This window comes from Eptesicus fuscus, chromosome 10 (genome assembly GCF_027574615.1).
Source record: "Eptesicus fuscus isolate TK198812 chromosome 10, DD_ASM_mEF_20220401, whole genome shotgun sequence".
Lineage (NCBI taxonomy): Eukaryota > Metazoa > Chordata > Mammalia > Chiroptera > Vespertilionidae > Eptesicus > Eptesicus fuscus.
This window is the reverse complement of record NC_072482.1, coordinates 6,020,077-6,038,278: the sequence shown is the minus strand read 5'-3', so window position 1 is coordinate 6,038,278 and position 18,202 is coordinate 6,020,077. Positions and strand designations below refer to the sequence as shown.

Genomic DNA, 18,202 nt, shown 5'->3' with positions numbered 1-18,202 from the left:
TTTAATATATTTTATTGATTTTTTACAGAGAGGAAAGGAGAGGGACAGAGAGCTAGAAACATCGACCAGCTGCCTCTTGCACACCCCCTACCGGGGATGTGCCCGCAACCAATGTACGTGCCCTTGACCGGAATCGAACCTGGGACCTTTCAGTCCGCAGGCCAGCGCTCTATCCACTGAGCCAAACCGGTTTCGGCACATTTTTAAGGTTTTAATAAAGGTCGCCTAACTCCTTTGGAGAACAGTTGGGCTGTTCTGCTCCGACCAAATGTATTAATGTTATAATCTCATTCATTTTGTTCCTAGTAGCCAGTTTGATTGCCCCAAAAAGGGCATGTCTGAAGTCAGAAACTTCTTTCATGGATCGTATTGCCCATTTGTAATTTTAGGTTATTTGCCCATGTACTCAGCTTTCTTTTGGCGTGCTTCCTTTCTGATGACTTGGTAAGGACTTAGAAATGCATTGTTTTACTTTTTCCATCACATTCTTTTCTAGGTTTTAATTTGCTTTTCATTTTTATTTGTGATATTTTTAATATTATTCATAGGAAGTCCTTTCCAATCCCTGAACTACATAAACTGCTCTAATTAATTTGTTTTGTGCCATATTTAAGACATACATAGTGTATTCATATTATAATGTTGACCATAATGGAACTTGTTTTAAAAACAACCTAAAAATATTAAATCAGGATTCATCAAACCATTATGTTCAGCAGACCACTCTGGGCATTCACTCTAAACCTTGTGTTAAATAATAGACCTAAAACTCAGGAGTGTGGAAAACGTAAGTACTGCCCTAGGAGAGCTTATAGCTAACTCTCTCAAAGGAACCAGCAAACGGGTGGAGTATAACCCCACTTTAACTTTCCATCTGCCCCAAGTGTCCACAGAGAAGTGGTTTATAGTTATTCCAGAAAGGGCCAGGTTATAAATCGACTTCCTTACTGCCTATTCTTTTATTTTTGAAGCCGGTGGAGTCTTCCAGTTTGGCCTTCTAAGGAACGTGATTTGCTCTTAGTCTTCTGTATCACAGAAAATTGTGATTTATTGACAATAGAAGCTGAACTTTGCCCACGAATTTCGTGCCAAGGCATTGGTAACAGCTCTTTCTGTCTTCAAAGATAGAAATATAAACTAAATGTTTATATAAATTATAAAGGTAATATATGGACCTTGAGGAATTCGTTTATGTTAATCCTCACCTGAGGATATTTTTTCCATTGATTTTTAGAGAAAGTGGAAAGGAAAAAGGTAGGGGGAGAGAGAAACATTGATTGGTTGCCTCCTGCATGCATTCCCGGACTAGAATCAAACTACAACCCTTTAGTGAGTGGGCTGACACTCTAACCACTAAGAAAACTGCCCAAGGCAGAATTTGTTTTATGTCACTGAAGTCTTGTTTTTAAGAGGGGCTAAAAACTAAGTGTATGATATGCATTTGTCTTTAAGTCTTTGCACAGATATTAATCCACACCAAGTCCTTGTGAAATCATATATCCCAGTTTAAAAGCCAGAAAATTTGAGATCATGTTAAGTTTTAACTAAGTAATTAAGCAAGTTTACATTATCACCTAGTTCTGTTACCCACTGCACCATTCCTTATAATGGGGGGAGGGTTTTTAATATGTAGATAATCAATTTGATTTTACATTCTCCCAAGTTCACTTTTTATCATAATCTCTTTTGTCCTTAATGCAGACCTAGCTTTTGTCCATTTTAACACAACACTTCCTGTCCTCCACTTGGCAGAACTGGATTGTATTACAGAAGGTGCATCAGCTGCCGACAGTTGGAGCTATGTTCTTATAAGTTGTGCCCCTAAAATACTGCATTGGTAGCTATGGTTTTACCAAATATAGAGGAATGCTGGGCATTAGTGGACCCTATTCTAAGTCCTCTGAGGTTAGATAACAATGGCGGGGGGAGGGGGGGCGCTTTCAGGATCACGGCCCTTCTTTCATCTTGAGCAACTTCATTATAAAACAAACATGTATCCGTCAGCAGCACATGAGGTTACTTGAATCTAATCTTTGTTCCAGTAAAGCATTCTGGTAAACGCCTTACCCAGCAGGAAATTAAAGTACTTAATTATGACACCAAAACATAAATAAGGTAACAGAACCAATTTTAAAGGACCCCAATGACTCCCCCTTCATATTATTCACACACTTGTAATCCCCTTGCCTTGAATGTGGGCTGGACTTTGTGACTAACATTAAGGCAAACATGACCATATCATTTCTGAGATTGGGTTACAAAAGGGCTGTGACTTCTGTCTGCACCTCGCTCGTCTCGGAACCCTTGCTCTGAGGTGCCATGTGAATACTGCTGTGGAGAGCCCCTCAGTACAACAGCCTCTGGGAAACAGCCCTGCAGACAACCGCTGAGCTCGGAATCACGTCCAACACCTTTGTTGCCGCACTGAGAAACCTTGAGCAGAGACACTTGGCTGAGACATGCTGGTTCCAACCCACAGGAACTGAAATGGTTGGTTGGTTGGTTGGTTGGTTGGTTGGTTGGTTGGTTGGTTGGTTGGTTTTTTAGAGAAACATCGATCAGCTGCCTCCTGCACACACCCCACCTGGGACCAAGCCTACAACCTGGGCATGTGCCCTGACCAAGAATCAACTGGCAACCTTTTGCTGCACGGGACGATACCCAACCAACTGAGCCACACCAGCCAGGGTGAAACAAGTGTTTTAAAGCCACTGAGTTCTGGGTAATTTTTTTTATGCAGCAAAGGTAATATACAGAGATGTAAGAAAATGAAAACATTTGGGGTATCTTTCCAGTCCACACTTCATGTATAAATGGCTAGTCCTTCCTCTCTTGGCCATTTCTGTTAGTCGTTGGTGAGACTTGGGCATCACAACCATCCCTAGCCCCAGCCAAACACAGGCAAGCAAGGAGTAAGGCAACTTGGTTAGAGGAGTCTAGTTTTATTGCTTTTCTATATACTTTCAAAGAGGAGATTGGAGGTGCCTTTTAAGAATTTATTAAAGGTAAAGCCACTTTTAGAATGCTGATAAGCAGTATCAACAAAAATTATTACTAATAGTGGGGAGGCTGAATTCTGAGTTTCAGATAAAACTGAAGGGGAACGCTGGGTGGTGACTCATTTGTAGTTCCTTCCCAGCATTGAAGCTTGCTGTGCCCGGCAGTGCAAGGTGCCAGCTGTTGAAGGTGCACCTTAAGCCCCCAGAAGCTTCTGTCAAGAACCACAGTTGCCATTTCAGTGAGAAATATTTTGAAGGTGGAGAGGCTTCTGAAGGTAGAAATGCTTGTGTTTGTTTTTTTGGGTTTGTTTTGTATAAAATAAATGAACAGCCCTGGCCAGTGTGGCTCGGTTGGAACATTGTCCTGTGCACCAAAGGTCGTGGGTTAGATCCCCAGTAGGGGCGCTGGAGGCAGTCAATGGATGTTTCTCTCTCTAAAATCAATAAAAATATTAAAACTTTTAAAGAAATAAATACAGCTAAAAAACTCACTAAGCTACAGAACTTATCTGAAATAATTTTTTCAGCACAAGAAAATACGAATATGATCTTTCTTAAATCCCATTCTAAAAGTTCCCATCAGCCCAGTCGGCATGGCTTAGTGGTTGAGCATCGACCTATGAACCAGAAGTCACAGGTTCAATTCCCAGTCAGGGCACATGCCCAGGTTGCAGGCTCGATCCCCAGTGTGGGACTTGCAGGAGACAGCCAATCATTGATTCTCATCATTGATGTTTCTCTCTCTCCCTCTTCCTCTCAGAAACCAGTAAAAATATTTTTTAATAAAATTTTCCATCAGCAACAATAGGGACAGTACTGGGAGGCTCTCACCCCTCGCCCATCTGCGCTGGAGAGGGTCACTGCCCTGACTGGGCAGGTGGTCAGAGTGCATTGGTGCAAATGTCATGTGCTACAGCCCAGGAGAATGACACCTGACTGCTGCTGGACTGAGCTAGAACAAGGTCCACGACAGTGAGGTGTTATCCAGACTGAGTGCCCCTCTGGGTCCTGCAAAGCATTCACCATTTAGTGTGCCAAACCCAACGTGTTTTACAAGATGTATCATTGATGATTATAACTAGAGGCCCAGTGCACAAAGTTTGTGCGCGGGTAGGGTCCCTAGGCCTGGCCGGCGATCAGGGCTGATCAGAGTCTTCTGGCTGCCAGCTGGGGCCTGCCTTCATTCCACGCAGCCCCTGGTGATCAGTGCACATCATAGCAAGCAATTGAACTCCCGGTCTCCCAGTCGAATTCCTGAGGGGACACTTTGCATATTAGCCTTTTATATATATAGATATAGAGAGATTACTAGAACACAAGCAGATTTATGAATTTGGGGTCCAGTTCTGATTGGGTCAGTGTGGGTTTTGTGAAAAGGTGTGATCTGGGGTCCCAAGGGGGGAAAAATCAATTCAGTCTCAAGATTTTAGATCCTATGTTCACCCAGTCTTTATTAGGCTTCCTAATGGACTCAGGTTCCGGAGGCCTCTTTTCCTCACCACCCCTGAGCATCAATAAGGAGCAAAATGTGAGAAGACACAAAGGCCCCTCAGAACTTCAACCTGAAGTGATCCAGCTCACTTAGCCACCACCTATTCAGATGCCCTTGAGAGCCAGGGGCAGTGTCCCATGTGCCTTCGCTGGAGGCCTTCAGGTAACTGGCTGTGGGAGACTCAAACCTTTCACAGAGAGGTCTCAAGAGGGAAAATAATTTGCAGGTCTGAAGGGATCGGAAGAGAACTTGGGGCCCCCATCAGGAGAGAGGGACTGAGTCTGAATATCGTTGGTGTGGTCACTGCAGTTCTGCTTCTCTGGAAAGTTCTGTAGAGAGTGGGTGGCTTTCTCAGGAGCCCGCCAGGTTCTAATCCTGCAGCAAAGGGCCTCGGACAGAATGCGGGCAGGAACAAGTTCATCTCTGAAGAATTCTATTCCCTACGTTTCCAGTGTCATGGAAATAGATGACCTGTGATCTTTAAAACAACAACAGAGTTTGAGATAGTGAAATTTGACACTTTTAAAGCCAAGAGAAAAAAAACACTCCATGGATGCTCACATTTTGATTCATTTCTACCCAGGCGTGCATTCTCCTTATTAGTGTATGAGAGTATTCAATGCCCCTCAAAAAAATACATGTCCATTAAAATGTAAATAAAAGGTAGTGCAAAAAAAGGGGAGGAGACATAGAGAGGCAGCGACCTTTGACTAATCTCACTCCAGAATCTATCGGAAAGCTATGACGGCAACCCAAAATGGCTGATAACCACGGTCCAGTTTAGCAATTGGCGACTTTTAAAGTCTTTAATGAACATTGGGAAAATGAGAAATTATTTCTAATAGAGTGATCCAATGCCCGCACCCGCCACCGGAGAGCTGGTTAGAAGGCAGTGTCCGTGGCCTGATCTCCCGGAGTCAGAACTTGCACTTGAACAAGATCCCCAGGTAATTGGGTGCAGTCTGAGAAACATCTAAGGAGGTGCAATGCTAATTTTAAATTATTGAAAAAAGTATATGTACATGGTCACAGATTGGGAGGTAATTTGGAAAAATTAACGTAGTTTGAAGGGAGATATTCCCTCCCACCCACACAAAGGGCCTGCCCCGCTATAGGGCAGCTGTGAGGGAGCTGGCACTGTCCTGGGCTTTTCTTTCGTTATCGTTCTTTAGAATGTGTTCCTTAATGTTCTTGCTCAATCACATTTTGGAAACTTAAAGGACAATAAAGATATTGATGTGCTGTGCTTTTTTTCAGGCATACATTAAAATTGTTCACTCGTGCCTTTTTGCCTCAGCTATCGGGAAGCATGGAAGTAAATATAATATCAGTACAGTAATTCTGTTCGCCTAGCTTCCTGCGATATTTGTTTTCCTCTTATGTTTCCTATTTTATTAGGTTTTTCTATTCTTAAAAATCACTTCCAATTCTTTCTGAAAGTCAGAGTCCACATTACAGTCATGACTTCTGAAAAGGCATTCTTGTCTGCCACACTCCACAAAAAGATGAGTTTATGAAACTGCCTATTTTGAATTCTCTGCTCTTTTTCCACTTCTCAAGACAAAAGCAAAACTAAAAGGTTGCTGTTTACCCCTCAGTGAAGGACTCAGATACCAGCCAAGTCCTACCTGGGTGGTCCCCAGGCCACCTCGCAGCCCCCAAAGCCCAGACGCATGAGTCATTCCGGCTGAGGATTCAGTGAGTCAGAAGCCACAGCCCATCCAAGGCACGCAGACAACCTTCCTGTGGAATACTCACCGCCTTCAGCTGCTTCAGACTTCCTCTGCAAGGAGAAAGAGAGAACGGTGCTAGCTTACAACCAAGGCTTGTTTTCAGGATAATTCCCCATCAAAGTCCTCATTCATTCTCAAGGAAGCTTTGCATTTCTGTTCATAACATTGATCAGCTTGTAATTCCATATTGCTAGATGGTCTCCATCATCAGGCCTTAGGTCCAAGTTAGACTTCTCCCCTCACCACTGCACTCCCCTCACCACTGCACCACAGGTGTCTGTGCAACTGAGCACAGGAGCCCTTATTGGTTGGGCAAATGGATGATGTGAAATGTGGGGTTACCAGAAAGAAGGGGGAGAGAACTAATATTGATTAATCAGCTATAATATGCAGGCAGTGTTAGTGTTTTATATGCACTATCTAAACCTCAGCACAATCTTTTAAACATAAATTTTTACTCATTTAAAGTGTATAACTTGATGGTTTTAAGTATATTCACTAGGTTGTGCAACCATCACTGCTAATTCTAGAATGTTCTCATCCAAGAAACTCTGTGCCCATTAACCATCACTCCCAACTTGCCCCTCTTCCTAACCTTAGGCAACTACTAAAATCTACTTTCTGTCTCTATGGGTTTGCCTATTCTGAACATTTTTTTATAAATGGGGTCATGTAATATATGGTCTTTTGTGTCTGGCTTCTTTCTCAATATAATTTGATTGATTGATTGATTGATTGATTGATTGATTTCAGAGAGGGAGGGAGAGAGAGAAACATCAATGATGAGAATCATTGATCAGCTGCCTCCTGCACACCCCACACTGGGGATCAAGCCCACAACCCTGGCATGGGCCCTGACCAGGAATTGAACCGTGACCTCTTGGTTCCTAGGTTGACGCTCAACCACTGAGCCACACTAGTCAGGCTAATGTTACTTTTTCAAGATTCACATGGTAGCCATTTTCAGTACTTAGTTCCTTTTTATGACTGAATAATATTCCACTGTATGGATATATACATATTGTTCACCCATTCATCAGTTAATACACATTTGAATTTTTTCCACTTTTTTATTATGCACATTCATGCACAAGTTTTTATGTGAACATATGTTTTCAATTTTCTTGCATATAAACCTAGGAGTAGAATTGCTGAGTCACATGGTAACTATGTTTAACTGTTTGAGGAACTGCCATTCTGTTTTCCACAGCAACTGCAAAATTTTACATTTTCACTAGTAGTGTATGAGGGTTCCAAGTTCTCACATGCTCACCAACACTTGTTCATCTTTTCGATTATAGCCATCCAAGTAGGTGTGAAATGACATCTCATTGTGGTTTTGAATTGCATTTTCCTAATGACTAATGATGTTGAGTATCTCCATGTGCTTATGGCCATTTGTACATCTTCATTGGAGAAATGTCTATTCAAATCCTTTGCCCATTTTAAAAATTGGGTTCTTTGACCCTCGCTAGTTTGGCTCAGTGGATAGAGCGTCAGCCTGCGGGCTGAAGGTCTCAGGTTGGATTCCAGTCAAGTTGCGGGCTTGATTCCCAGTAGGGGGCGTGCAGGAGGCAGCCAATCAATGATTCTTTCTCATCATTGATGTTTCTAACTCCCTTTCCCTTCCTCTCTGAAATCAATAAAAATATATTTTAAAATAATAATAATAAATTAAAATTGGGTTATTTGTATTTTTATTGTTGAGTTGTAAGAGTTCTTAACATATTCTGGATAATAGAATTATAATTATGATTTGCAAATATTTTCTCCCAATATGTGAGTTGTCTTCATTATCTTGATGGTGTCCTTTAAAGCAAAAAGTTTTCAATTTTGATAAAATCCAATTTGTCTGTTTTAGGGGAGTTTTTTGGTGGCTTGTGTGTTAGATGTCATATCTAAGAAACCATTGCCTAATCCAAGGTCATGAAGATTGACACTTACATTTTCCTCTAAGCGTTTTATATCTTACATTTAGGTCTTTGGCCCATTTTGAAGTAATTTTTATATATGATGTAAGGTGGATGGTCCAACTTAATTTTTTTTGCATGTAGATATCTGGTTGTTCCAGCACCATTTATTGAAAGACTGTTATTTCCCCCTTTTAATGGTGTTGGCATCCTTGTTGAAAATCAGTCAGCACTAGATGTTTGGGCTTATTTCTGGTCTCTCAGTTTTATTATTCCAGTGACTGTGTGTCTATTCTTAGGCAGGTACCACACCATCTTGATTACTGTAGCTTTTTTAGTAAGTGGTGAAATCAAGATATGTCCATCCTCTGACTTTGTTCTTGAAGATGGTTTTGGCTATTCTTGGTCTCTTGCATTTCCATATGAATTTAAGATCAGCTTGTCAATTTCTGCAAAAAGCTAGGTGAGATTTGTATAACGATCACATCTAATCTGTAGATTAGTTTGGGTAATATTGCCAACTTAACAATATTAAGTCTTCTGATCCATGAACATGGATGTTTTCATTTACACCGAGTGGGCAAATTATTATGATCTCTGAACGCATAATAATATGGCCACTCAGTGTATATATACATTAGAGGCCTGGTGCATGAATTCGTGTATGGGTGGGGTCCAGCCAACCTGGCCAGGGGGAGGGGACATGGGCTGTTGGCCGGCCTGCCTGCTGGTCCAACTCCTGGTTGAGGGGACAATTTGCATATTAGCCTTTTATTATATAGGATATACACTGAGTGGCCAGATTATTATGTGTTCAGAGATCATAATAATCTGGCCACTCAGTGTATTTAGGCCATTTTTTCAACAATGTTTAAAATTTTTCATGTATACACTTTGCACTTCTTTTGTTAAATTTTTCCATTTTATCCTTTTTGATGCTATTGTAAATGAAATTGTTTTTTAATTTTATTTTCAAATTGTTCATTTTGAGTTATACAAACCCATTAGAATTTTGTACATTTCTCTTATATCCAGCAACCTTGCTAAAGTTGTGTATTAGCTTTAATAGTTTTTTAGTGGATTATTTAGAACTTTCTATATGCAAAGTTATATCATCTCTTAAAAAGTTATTTTTATTTCTTCCTCTCCAAATTCAAGTTCTCTTATTTCTTTTTCTTGACTAATTGCACTGGTTGTAAACTCCAGTACAGTCTTTAATGAAGTCACAAGAGCAGATATTTTTATCTTGTTCCTGAGCACAATCTTTTGAAGTAGGTTACTTATCCCCATGGAAATGAGGCTCAGATGAGGAAATTGAGACTCAGAGAAATTAAGTAACCTCTACAAAGTCACACAGCTAGTTAACAATGTGGCCAAAACTTTAAACCCAGGTATGACTCTAAAGCCCTTACTCCTTTACTTTGCTTCCTTAACCTCTAAAGAGTAGATTAGCAACTATATACTGGTGCAAGTCTTCATTTCTGCTTTCATTGTTTCATTTATGCCACACAATAATGGAAGTAACAAGAGCAGGGGTTCATGACCCCCTTTTTACTGGAAAGGACACTGAGGTAATGTGGCTCGAAAGAACTGGGAATCAAACTCTGCTCTCCTGACCCAATGTTGTGCTTTGTTAGCAAGAATAATGACTTCATTGAGTAGTTAGATGAATTCAAGAAGTTCATGTGAGTGTTTTCTAACAGGTAATAAACAAAAGGAATAAATCCTGTATGATAGTGAGGAGAATGAAGTATGCAGAGAAGAAAATCTGAGAAAATGGAAGACAAGATTCATGGGGTCAAAATGAGAGGGAAGGAAGGAGGGAATAGTGAATTGATGTTTCAGTCAATAAAGTGTCAGAGGGCCCTGCCAGTTTGGCTAAATGAACAGAGCATCAACCTTCGGACTGAAGGGTCCTGGGTTCGATTTCTGTCAAGGGCACTGCCTGGGCAGTGGGCTCAGTCCCCAGTGAGGGGCGGGCAGAAGACAGCTAATCAATGATTCTCATCATTGATGTTTCTATCTCTCCCTCTCCCTTCCTCTCTAAAATCAATCAAAATATTTTTTTTAAGTGTCAAAGGGACAAAACCATCTCTTTATAAGAAAGCACTTGAAAGAGGAATTATGTGACTAAAATTTCTTTCTAGTTCAAAGAATTTCTTCTGAGAAAAACAAACAAATGAACCCCAGCTGGTGTGGCTCCCTTCATTGAGCATCATCCCATGCACTGAAGGGTCACCAGTTTGATTCCTGGTCAGGGCACATGCCCAGGTTTTGGATCGTCCCTGGTAGGGTGGGTACAGATGGAAACGGATCAATGCTTCTCTCTCACATCAGTGTTTCTCTCTCTCCCTCTCCCTTTCTTTCTCTCTAAAAACCAATAAAAAACATTTTAAAGAAAGAACACAAGTGAGTAATATAAAAATGCTCAGTGCCAGTGTCTCGAAGCTGAGAGCCAGGAAGCCTGCCGCCAGCAGCTCCTGCCGAGGCCTCCCTGGAAGAACCCTCAGTGCAGAGAGCTCTGTAGATGCTGGGATCCCCTTCTCCAACCTTGCCTCACGGGGTTGCTGTGAAGATTAAATAAAACGGCCCCTACGAACCTTGTTCACTCCTGCACACACAGGAGGCTCAGTAAATACTGCTTCCATTTCCCTTTATGGGGTCTGCAAGGGACCCAGGCCCTAAGCATCTCCAGGACCCATTCTCTCCCCCTTGGTGCAGCTCTTTCTAGGAATTTGGTTTCCATCTTTAACCACATAACTTAGGTTTGTGAGTCTCTCGAAGGGTGAGATGTTCCCAATCACTTCCCTCTAGAGAAGTGGGCCCTGGGCTGAGCCAGAGAAGACCCGAGCTCTGTGCCCCTTTGCTTCCTCCTCTCTGTGAACTTCCAGGTGGTCTCCCTGGAGGGCTTCAGTTCCCCCCCCCCCCCCGCCCCCGGGAAGGTCTTTGGTCCCAGGGGAAGGGAGTTTGACTGCGTCCTCTAGTTCAGGTCAATGGGTGATAGGAGGATGGCTATGGGGAACGAAACTAGAGAGGTCTCTGAAGTAGGACAGGCCCCGGACAGTGGCCACCTGCTGGGAGTAGGCGCTTCAGGACTCGCAGGGTGTGGGACAGCCTTAGCCCCTCAAGACGGAGGAAGGGCTTCCTGAGAGACAGGAGCGCAGGAGGACGGGAGGCCACTGGGGAGCAGTCCGGAGGCTTCCGGGTCCGCCCGGCCTCCAGGGTCGCTTCAACTGCCTTCTGTGACTGAGGGGTATAGGCTGTGGGTGAGGAAACCAACAGGACGGGCATATGGAGAACCCCCAGGCTACCTCGGGAGCTCGGGCTCCCTCATCTGCAGTTCAGGGCTGCTTTCTAGGGGAGGCAGGCCTGGCTCCCAACTGGATCAGGACTCCCTGGGAATGCCGGGGAACACCCTTTTACATCGGACAGCCTCTGCCCCACAGCACTGCCACCCCCTCATGACTGACCTGATCGCAACCCTCCGCTAGCCTTTGCCTCTGAGACCAGGGCTGTGTCCCCAACTCTGGGCCAGGGCCCAGCCTGGGTGACTGGCTGGGAGGAAGCCCCGCCTCCCTGGGGAGCGCGTTACCTTGTCCATCGGCCTTGTAGTCGTCAGGGAGCAGCTTGTCCTGCCGGTAGCCCAGCACGAAGGCCAGGAAGGACAGGATGAGGGCATCTCCGATGCTGAGGATGGCCAGCATGAAGGCCCAGCGGATGGTGCAGTGGCCCAGCGTGTACTTGCCCGTCTGCTCCCCGCACATGCGCCGCACCTCACTGGAGTCCCAGCCGTCTGGGTAGACCAGGCAGCCAATCATCAGGCCTGTGGCTGAAGGGGCAGAGGGCAGGTGTGTGGGCTGGGTGTGCTCAGCCCACACCAGATTCGCACTGCTGTCATCTTGCCGCCTCCCTTCTTGTGCTAACAGCCTGGAGAGGCACATGGGCAGCTCCGACCATCCTGGGACACCGGGCAGCTCGCCCAGGAGCCGCGGGAGCGGCAGGGAGAGGCTCCGAGCCCAGGGCAGGTTCTGCACAGGACAGGGGGTTCCCCCCAGGCCCTCAGCTGGCTCACCCAGCCTCAGAGCCCTCCAAAATCCCGTCCCGGCCCAGAGAACTCATCACTCCTAAGATGCACCTTTGTTCTCTTTTCAACATCTCTGAAACACGTGGTGAGAAAGGTCAGGCCATCACTTATTAGGAGTGTTTTCCTTTTACAGCAGGAAGGGTAGTTGTGTGTCCTTCAACCCAGGGATCTTGAATTCACTGAATACAGAAGTCCAGCCCGGCTCTGCCTGCTTCCTTCATGAACCTCCTGTTCAAGCCATCAGATCTCCTCACCCTCCGGGGCAGCACCACGCAGCTGCCCACACTTCCTGAGTTTGAGAACCCCTGGGATATTCGGTTAAAGCGCTGGTTCCATGGCCGGGTGGGCTCGGACCCCAGCTCGGAAAGCGCTCCTCGGGGTGGGGGCTGTCTCAGTAGGAACAGCTCACCGCAAGCCCAGCTCTTGGCTAACCAGCTGTGTGACTCCCGCCAGCCACTTACGCTTTTAAGCCTCAGTTTCCTCATTTGTAAAAAGGGGATGATAACAATACCCAACTGTTTGGATTGCAGTGAGATTCCAGCGAGTTAGCGCTGGAAAGGTGCTCAGAACAGGGCCGGCACATACTTGGCACTGAGTGTTTCTACCATTATCCCATCAGTGACAGCATTCACAGCAAAGGGCCCACTCTCCCCACCTGCCCCCACTTCTGCGTGCCTCCCCACACGGCACAGACAGGTGACACAATCCTGGGATGTGACTGAGGTACCCCGAGCACAGCCGCCGTGCCAGCAGGGGGCCCTTTCAGACTCGGGCGCTGCTCCACAGGCCTGAGGCTCTCTGGGCTCAAGGCTGTGCCTACCCAGGTGCACCTCACAGCACCTCACAGCACCCGGCGTTACCTAACGTGGGCTCGGCGAGCTCCGAGAGGAAGGCCAGCAGATCAAACGAGTGCACAGGAACGTGGCCCACCGCCCACCCAAGTCTATCCACCTTCCTCTGGTTTGTTTACAGGAGGAAGTCATATGTGTAGTCCTTTTCCAGATCACAAAATCCTTCATCTTGCATGTTTCTCTTGACCTGAAAATAGTTCTGTGAAGAAGGCCATACAGTAATGTCCCACTTTTAAGGTTAGAAAACTGAGGTCTCAGAGAAGCCAAGTGACTTGCTGGGTCATCCAGCTACGGCAGAGCCAAGACCTGAACTCACGGCTCCTGACTTTCTCGACTTCAACGTTCATTCCCTCTACTCCCGGTTGTGACATCTCCAAAGGGCGGAATGTGTCTAGTGGTGACATTTCAGACTTGGCGACAAACTGAGAAGTGTTTCAGGAAGATATTTAGGGTTGGGGGACCCTCCCGAGCTCTCTGGTAAAACCTGTGGGCTTCCCTGTTGGTACGAGATCGGCCTTTGGTGCCTGGTGTGGCACACACAGATGTTCATGCGTAGGTGAACGAGGAAAGGCGCTGCCCTCCTGGGCTTTTCTCCCCATCACTCCTCCCCCTTCACAGTATCGCCCTGTGGGCTCCAGAAAAGAGCCCAGGGCTCTGACCGGAAAACAGGTTGGTCTTGTGGGCACCAAAGCCCTCTGTATGCACCCCACCACCCACCTGGGGTGCTAGGCACTGCGGGGTCACCCCCATTGTGGCCAGCATGGTACGAGGTAGTAAGCAAGTTCAGTTACCCTTTCTGACTCCCATTCTCTCATCTGTAAAACAGGGATAATGATGCCTGACTCGTAGCAGAGTTATGAGGATCAAGTGTGATATGTATAGAAACTTTACTGCAGTATCTAGTACATGCTCAGTGGCCAACTAATATCAGTTGTTGTTCTTATTATTGGCATTGAAGTCAGACGGACGCATCCTTGATGGATGTAGATGTCATTAGAGCTGTTCACAATATTCCAGGTGCACAGTAGAATCATACACCCTTGACCACCTTCCTCCCCTGAAGTTAGTTAGGCAAGGCCATCTGGTTTGCTTTGGCCAATCAAATGTGTGCATTTCTAGGCTAGAGCATTTCACAGCTCGGGGAGACCTTCCAGAGGCCCCTCTCCTTCTCCAGTGACAGGTGATACTCCATCAGCCTGGGTTCCGGAGAGAACAGTGAGGGCAGAGCCCCCACCTGACCCCCACTGAGCGTGAACCATGTTTGCATGCATTACATCATCCCACCCTTGCAAGAGCCGTGCTAGAGGGACTGTAACGACATTATACCGATGAGGTTACCGAGATTCAGAGACAAGTAGCTTGCCCTGCCTGCGTTGCTGGGAGCTGGGACCACAGTCTGCACCTGGCATCCAGAGCTCACTTAACCTTGTTAGGTTTCCCTGCTCCTGCTCCCTTTCTTGGTCCCGGGCTTCTTGGCTAACCAGCTAAGGCCTCGTCAAATAGGTGCATCTCCCAGCTGCTGGCTGTGGGCCGCCCCCGCCCCCCTCCCCCCCCCCCCCCCCGCCCCGCATCCCTCCCTTTGCTCATCTTCCCTTCCCCAGCACTGAGGAAAGGAACAGGACACCATTTCTCTCCCCCAGCATAAATGTTTCATGGGACGGCACCGGCCACTCTGCCAACAGTGTCTCCAGTTCCATGACCTGCCTGGCTCGGATGGCCCGATGGCCCCTCCCGCACCCAGGCCCTCCCAGCACGGCCTGTTCAGCAAGTGACACCTGTTGTGGGAGGCTGGGGGAGGGGCAGTGCAGAGAATGAGAGGGGTGCCTGTGATTCTAGCATCCCATAACTCTAATATGCAAGGCCAGTTGGCAAGCATGTCAAGGTCCATTCTACTCCTCTTTGTCACAAAACTGCTAAACCTTCGCTCTCCCTTCTTCCTCCCCACTGCCCACCGAGGCTTGCTTCACTGCTGCCCCAGCCTTTTCCTCATCTTATAGAGAGACTACAGAGGAAAGGGAGATGGGGGAGGGCGGGTAGGGGGAGACAGCTCTGAAGCCTGGTGAAAGGCCTGGGTACAAGATCTGAAACCAAAGGCTCTGTCCCTCACCACCTGTGTGCTCCAAGACAAGTTACCGCAGGAGCCTTGCCTGTAAAATGGGAGGAATACCCTCCTCATTGCATCGTGATGAGGGTCCTCCACGTGATACACGTGATAGGACTCTGCAAATCATTGTACTGCGTAAGTGTGCAACTCTGCCTTCGTTCTCCTAAGCTCTTGGCTGCCAGCTGACCTGCTACAGTTTGGCCAGCTCTTATCATCTCTCTCAGCCCCAATTCTTATCTATTATTGGGGGGCAGAGGGCTACAGCTCTCTGGGGTCCACTCCAACCCTGACAGTCTTGAGTCTGTGTGTGTAGTTGTCTGGGATTCTGATCCGTTTCATTCCCTCTGTTAAGGATAACACTGCTTCTCATTCTAGCCAACCATGTCCAAGCCGTTTCACTCTTGTCCACAGTCCCCAGCTGTCCTGGACATCTCCCCAGTACGGACAGGATGAGTGAAGTCCTTGGGGTGGGGAGGGACCAAGGGCTGCGGACAATGTCTTAGGCCATCTTTTCTTGAGCTCTGGATGAGAGTAGGACCAGCTGGCCCACTGAGTCCTGCCAGAGCTAGGAGCAGGGGAAGGGGGCTTGGAAGGTCTTGCCTCTGAGCATCGAGAGTAACCACCTGCCCTACATAGTCTTAGAGACCCTAGACAGCACCCCTCCACATCACACAATGTCTTCCACTTACTTCCTCAAGCACGGAACCCTATAATGAGGGAACAGAGACTTCCACTGCACAACGAAAGAGAGAAGTTAAATGCAAGTTTCTATGGGAAAGGCCACATGCACATAACATTTTAAATCCAGGGCTGGCCGTAGCGTCTCCCCTGAGAGCAGTCTGGGTGGGAGGGAAGGAGTGAGGGCAGGGATCTGGGGATCCTGGAGGAGAAGGAACAAATACACAGAAGTGGGGGATGTGGGCATTTAGAGTGGGCTTGACTGGCATCGCTATTCTGCCTGGCAGTTGGGTTGCCTTCCACACAGCTGACAATGGAAGCTCTCTTTTTCCCTCCCTCCCAGGGCAGCTGCAGTCTCTGGTGTAAAGGCCTGGGAGTCAGGACACCCGATTTCTTCTACCAGCTAGCTCTGTGCTCCTGGGCGAGTCACTGCCTTCTCTGGGCCTCAGGTCCTCAATTGCAAGATAAGGCTGTTGAATAATTTGGTCTCCACGGTGCTTTCCATTTCAGCCAAGCCTCTCCTTCTCAGAAGCTTCTATAGAGCAGCGAGTAGGGAGGGGCTGAAGGAGGCGAGCTGAGTGGGGGACGCAGAGCCTCCTCAGAGGACGGGATGTGCAGCTGCACCTGTGGCCTGGGGTGGGCCCCCGCCCCACCCGCCCAGGAGCCCTGCTCACCAGCAGCCAGCTGCATCCACGCGCAGATCTTGTAGACTGTGGCCGTGTTGCAGACGAAGAACAGGCTGAAGCAGATGATGGAGCCAATGATGAGGAACATGGCCAAGGCCACAAAGAACATGGCAGTCTTGAAGGCCCTGGAGGGGATGGAGGAGAAGTCCAGGGGGCCGCCCTTGCAGATGAGCTCGGAGGACAGCACGTTGCCCACGCAGTAGGAGAAAAGGCCGAAGTAGCCGGCCTGCGGGGTGTTGACGCTGTCCCCGATCCAGTAGGGCTGGATGAAGAGGGCCATGACCAGCACGGAGAAGCAGATGGTCAGCGTGCCCCACATCACGCCGATCGCCCTGGCGTTGCGCACGTAGTTGGTGTGGTAGATCTTGGCCGCCTCCTGGGCGGGCAGCAGCTTCACCATGGCGGGGGCGCGGGGCTGGGCGTCGGTGTCCGCGGAGGGAGGCCCAGAGCGGCCGCTCCTCAGCCGGGTTTGGGGAGCAGGCTGAGGTCGGGGCTCGAGGTGAGGGTTCCTCCAAGGAAGAGGAGAGGGTTATCGGACGAGGAGGACGACCTTGGCGCCCTCAGGAGCTTGTCCAGGTGCCTGTGTCCGCTTCCGCCGGCCGCCTCGGGCCTCCTGCCTCCTCTCCCGCCCGCGGGGGTCTCGGGCCGCCGGCGCCGCCCTGCCCCTCCCGGTTTTCCGCTCGGGGCTCCGGAGGCTCCGCCCCTTGGCCGGGCCCTCCTCCCGCCTCGGACAGCTCCGCTTCAGCACCGCGGACAGCGCCCGGGGTCCGGGAGGAGGGGCCCGGAGTGCGGGTGGGGCCGCGCCGCCCAGGGTAAGCGCGGAGCCGCCGACCCACACGCCCTGGTCGGGAACCGAGGCCCTTCGTTCCTCTTCAGAGCGAGGACGAGAGCTGGGAGGGTGGGACTGCGGCTGCCACACTCCTCCCGCTCAGTTCCTGCCGCAAAGCCGCGTCCTGAGCGCGGCCCCCAGCCCATCCCACCCTCCCGGCTCCCTGGCCGCCCTCCTAGGCCCTCCAACCCCCCAGGCCGGCGGAGCCTGTTCCGATGTCATCTTCTGGTCACTGGCTTCTAGTTCCCGTCCTTCAACCAGCGGTTACGAAGCCCTATGTTGGAGGGTGTCTTCCCTGAACAAGAACCACAGAAATAAAAAGGGCAGGGCCCCTGCCCTCAAGAACAGTGAGATATTTACATATATGCATGGTATTTAAATATATTATGTATAAATAATATATCTTATAATTATTTATAAATACATTATATGTAATGTATAAAAAACATCGATGAGAGAGAAACATCACCCATCAGCTGCCTCCTGCACGAGTCCACGACGGGGCATCAAACCAGTGACCGCTTGGTTCATGGATGGGAGCTCAACCCCTGAGCACTCCTCCGGCTGGGCTCTCATTGATGTCTCTCTCTCCCTCTTCCTTCCCCTCACTGAAATCAATAAAAACATATTTAAAAAATAAAAAATAATAAACATTTTAAAAAAAAAAAAACGGACAGCCCTAGCCGGTTTGGCTCAGTGGATAGAGCGTCGGCCTGCTGACTGAAGGATCCCGGGTTCGATTCTGGTCAAGGGCACATGCCCAGGGTGTGGGCTCAGTCCCCAGTAGGGGGTGTGCAGAAGGCAGCTGATCAAAGATTCTCTCATCATTGATGTTT

At 47.9% G+C, this 18,202-nt stretch overlaps 1 protein-coding gene across 1 annotated transcript; it reads right to left on the bottom strand.

The window, feature by feature from the left end:
• Positions 1-4,488: 4,488 nt before the first annotated feature.
• Positions 4,489-16,937, bottom strand: LHFPL5 (LHFPL tetraspan subfamily member 5). The gene is made up of 4 exons (XM_008151976.3): positions 16,526-16,937; positions 11,727-11,963; positions 6,250-6,274; positions 4,489-4,969 (listed from the first exon to the last, which is right to left on the bottom strand). Exons 1-3 carry the CDS (start codon positions 16,935-16,937, stop codon positions 6,264-6,266), a joined length of 660 nt encoding a protein of 219 aa, XP_008150198.1. The 3' UTR covers positions 4,489-4,969; positions 6,250-6,263.
• Between the last annotated feature and the right edge of the window lie 1,265 nt (positions 16,938-18,202).

Coding starts and splice junctions, on each gene's coding strand:
- LHFPL5 (XM_008151976.3), bottom strand. CDS start 16,937: ATGGTGAAGCTGCTGCCCGCCCAGGAGGCGGCCAAGATCTACCACACC. Junction 11,964..16,525: donor GTGGATGCAGCTGGCTGCTG/GTGAGCAGGGCT, acceptor CTGCCCCTTCAG/CCACAGGCCTGATGATTGGC.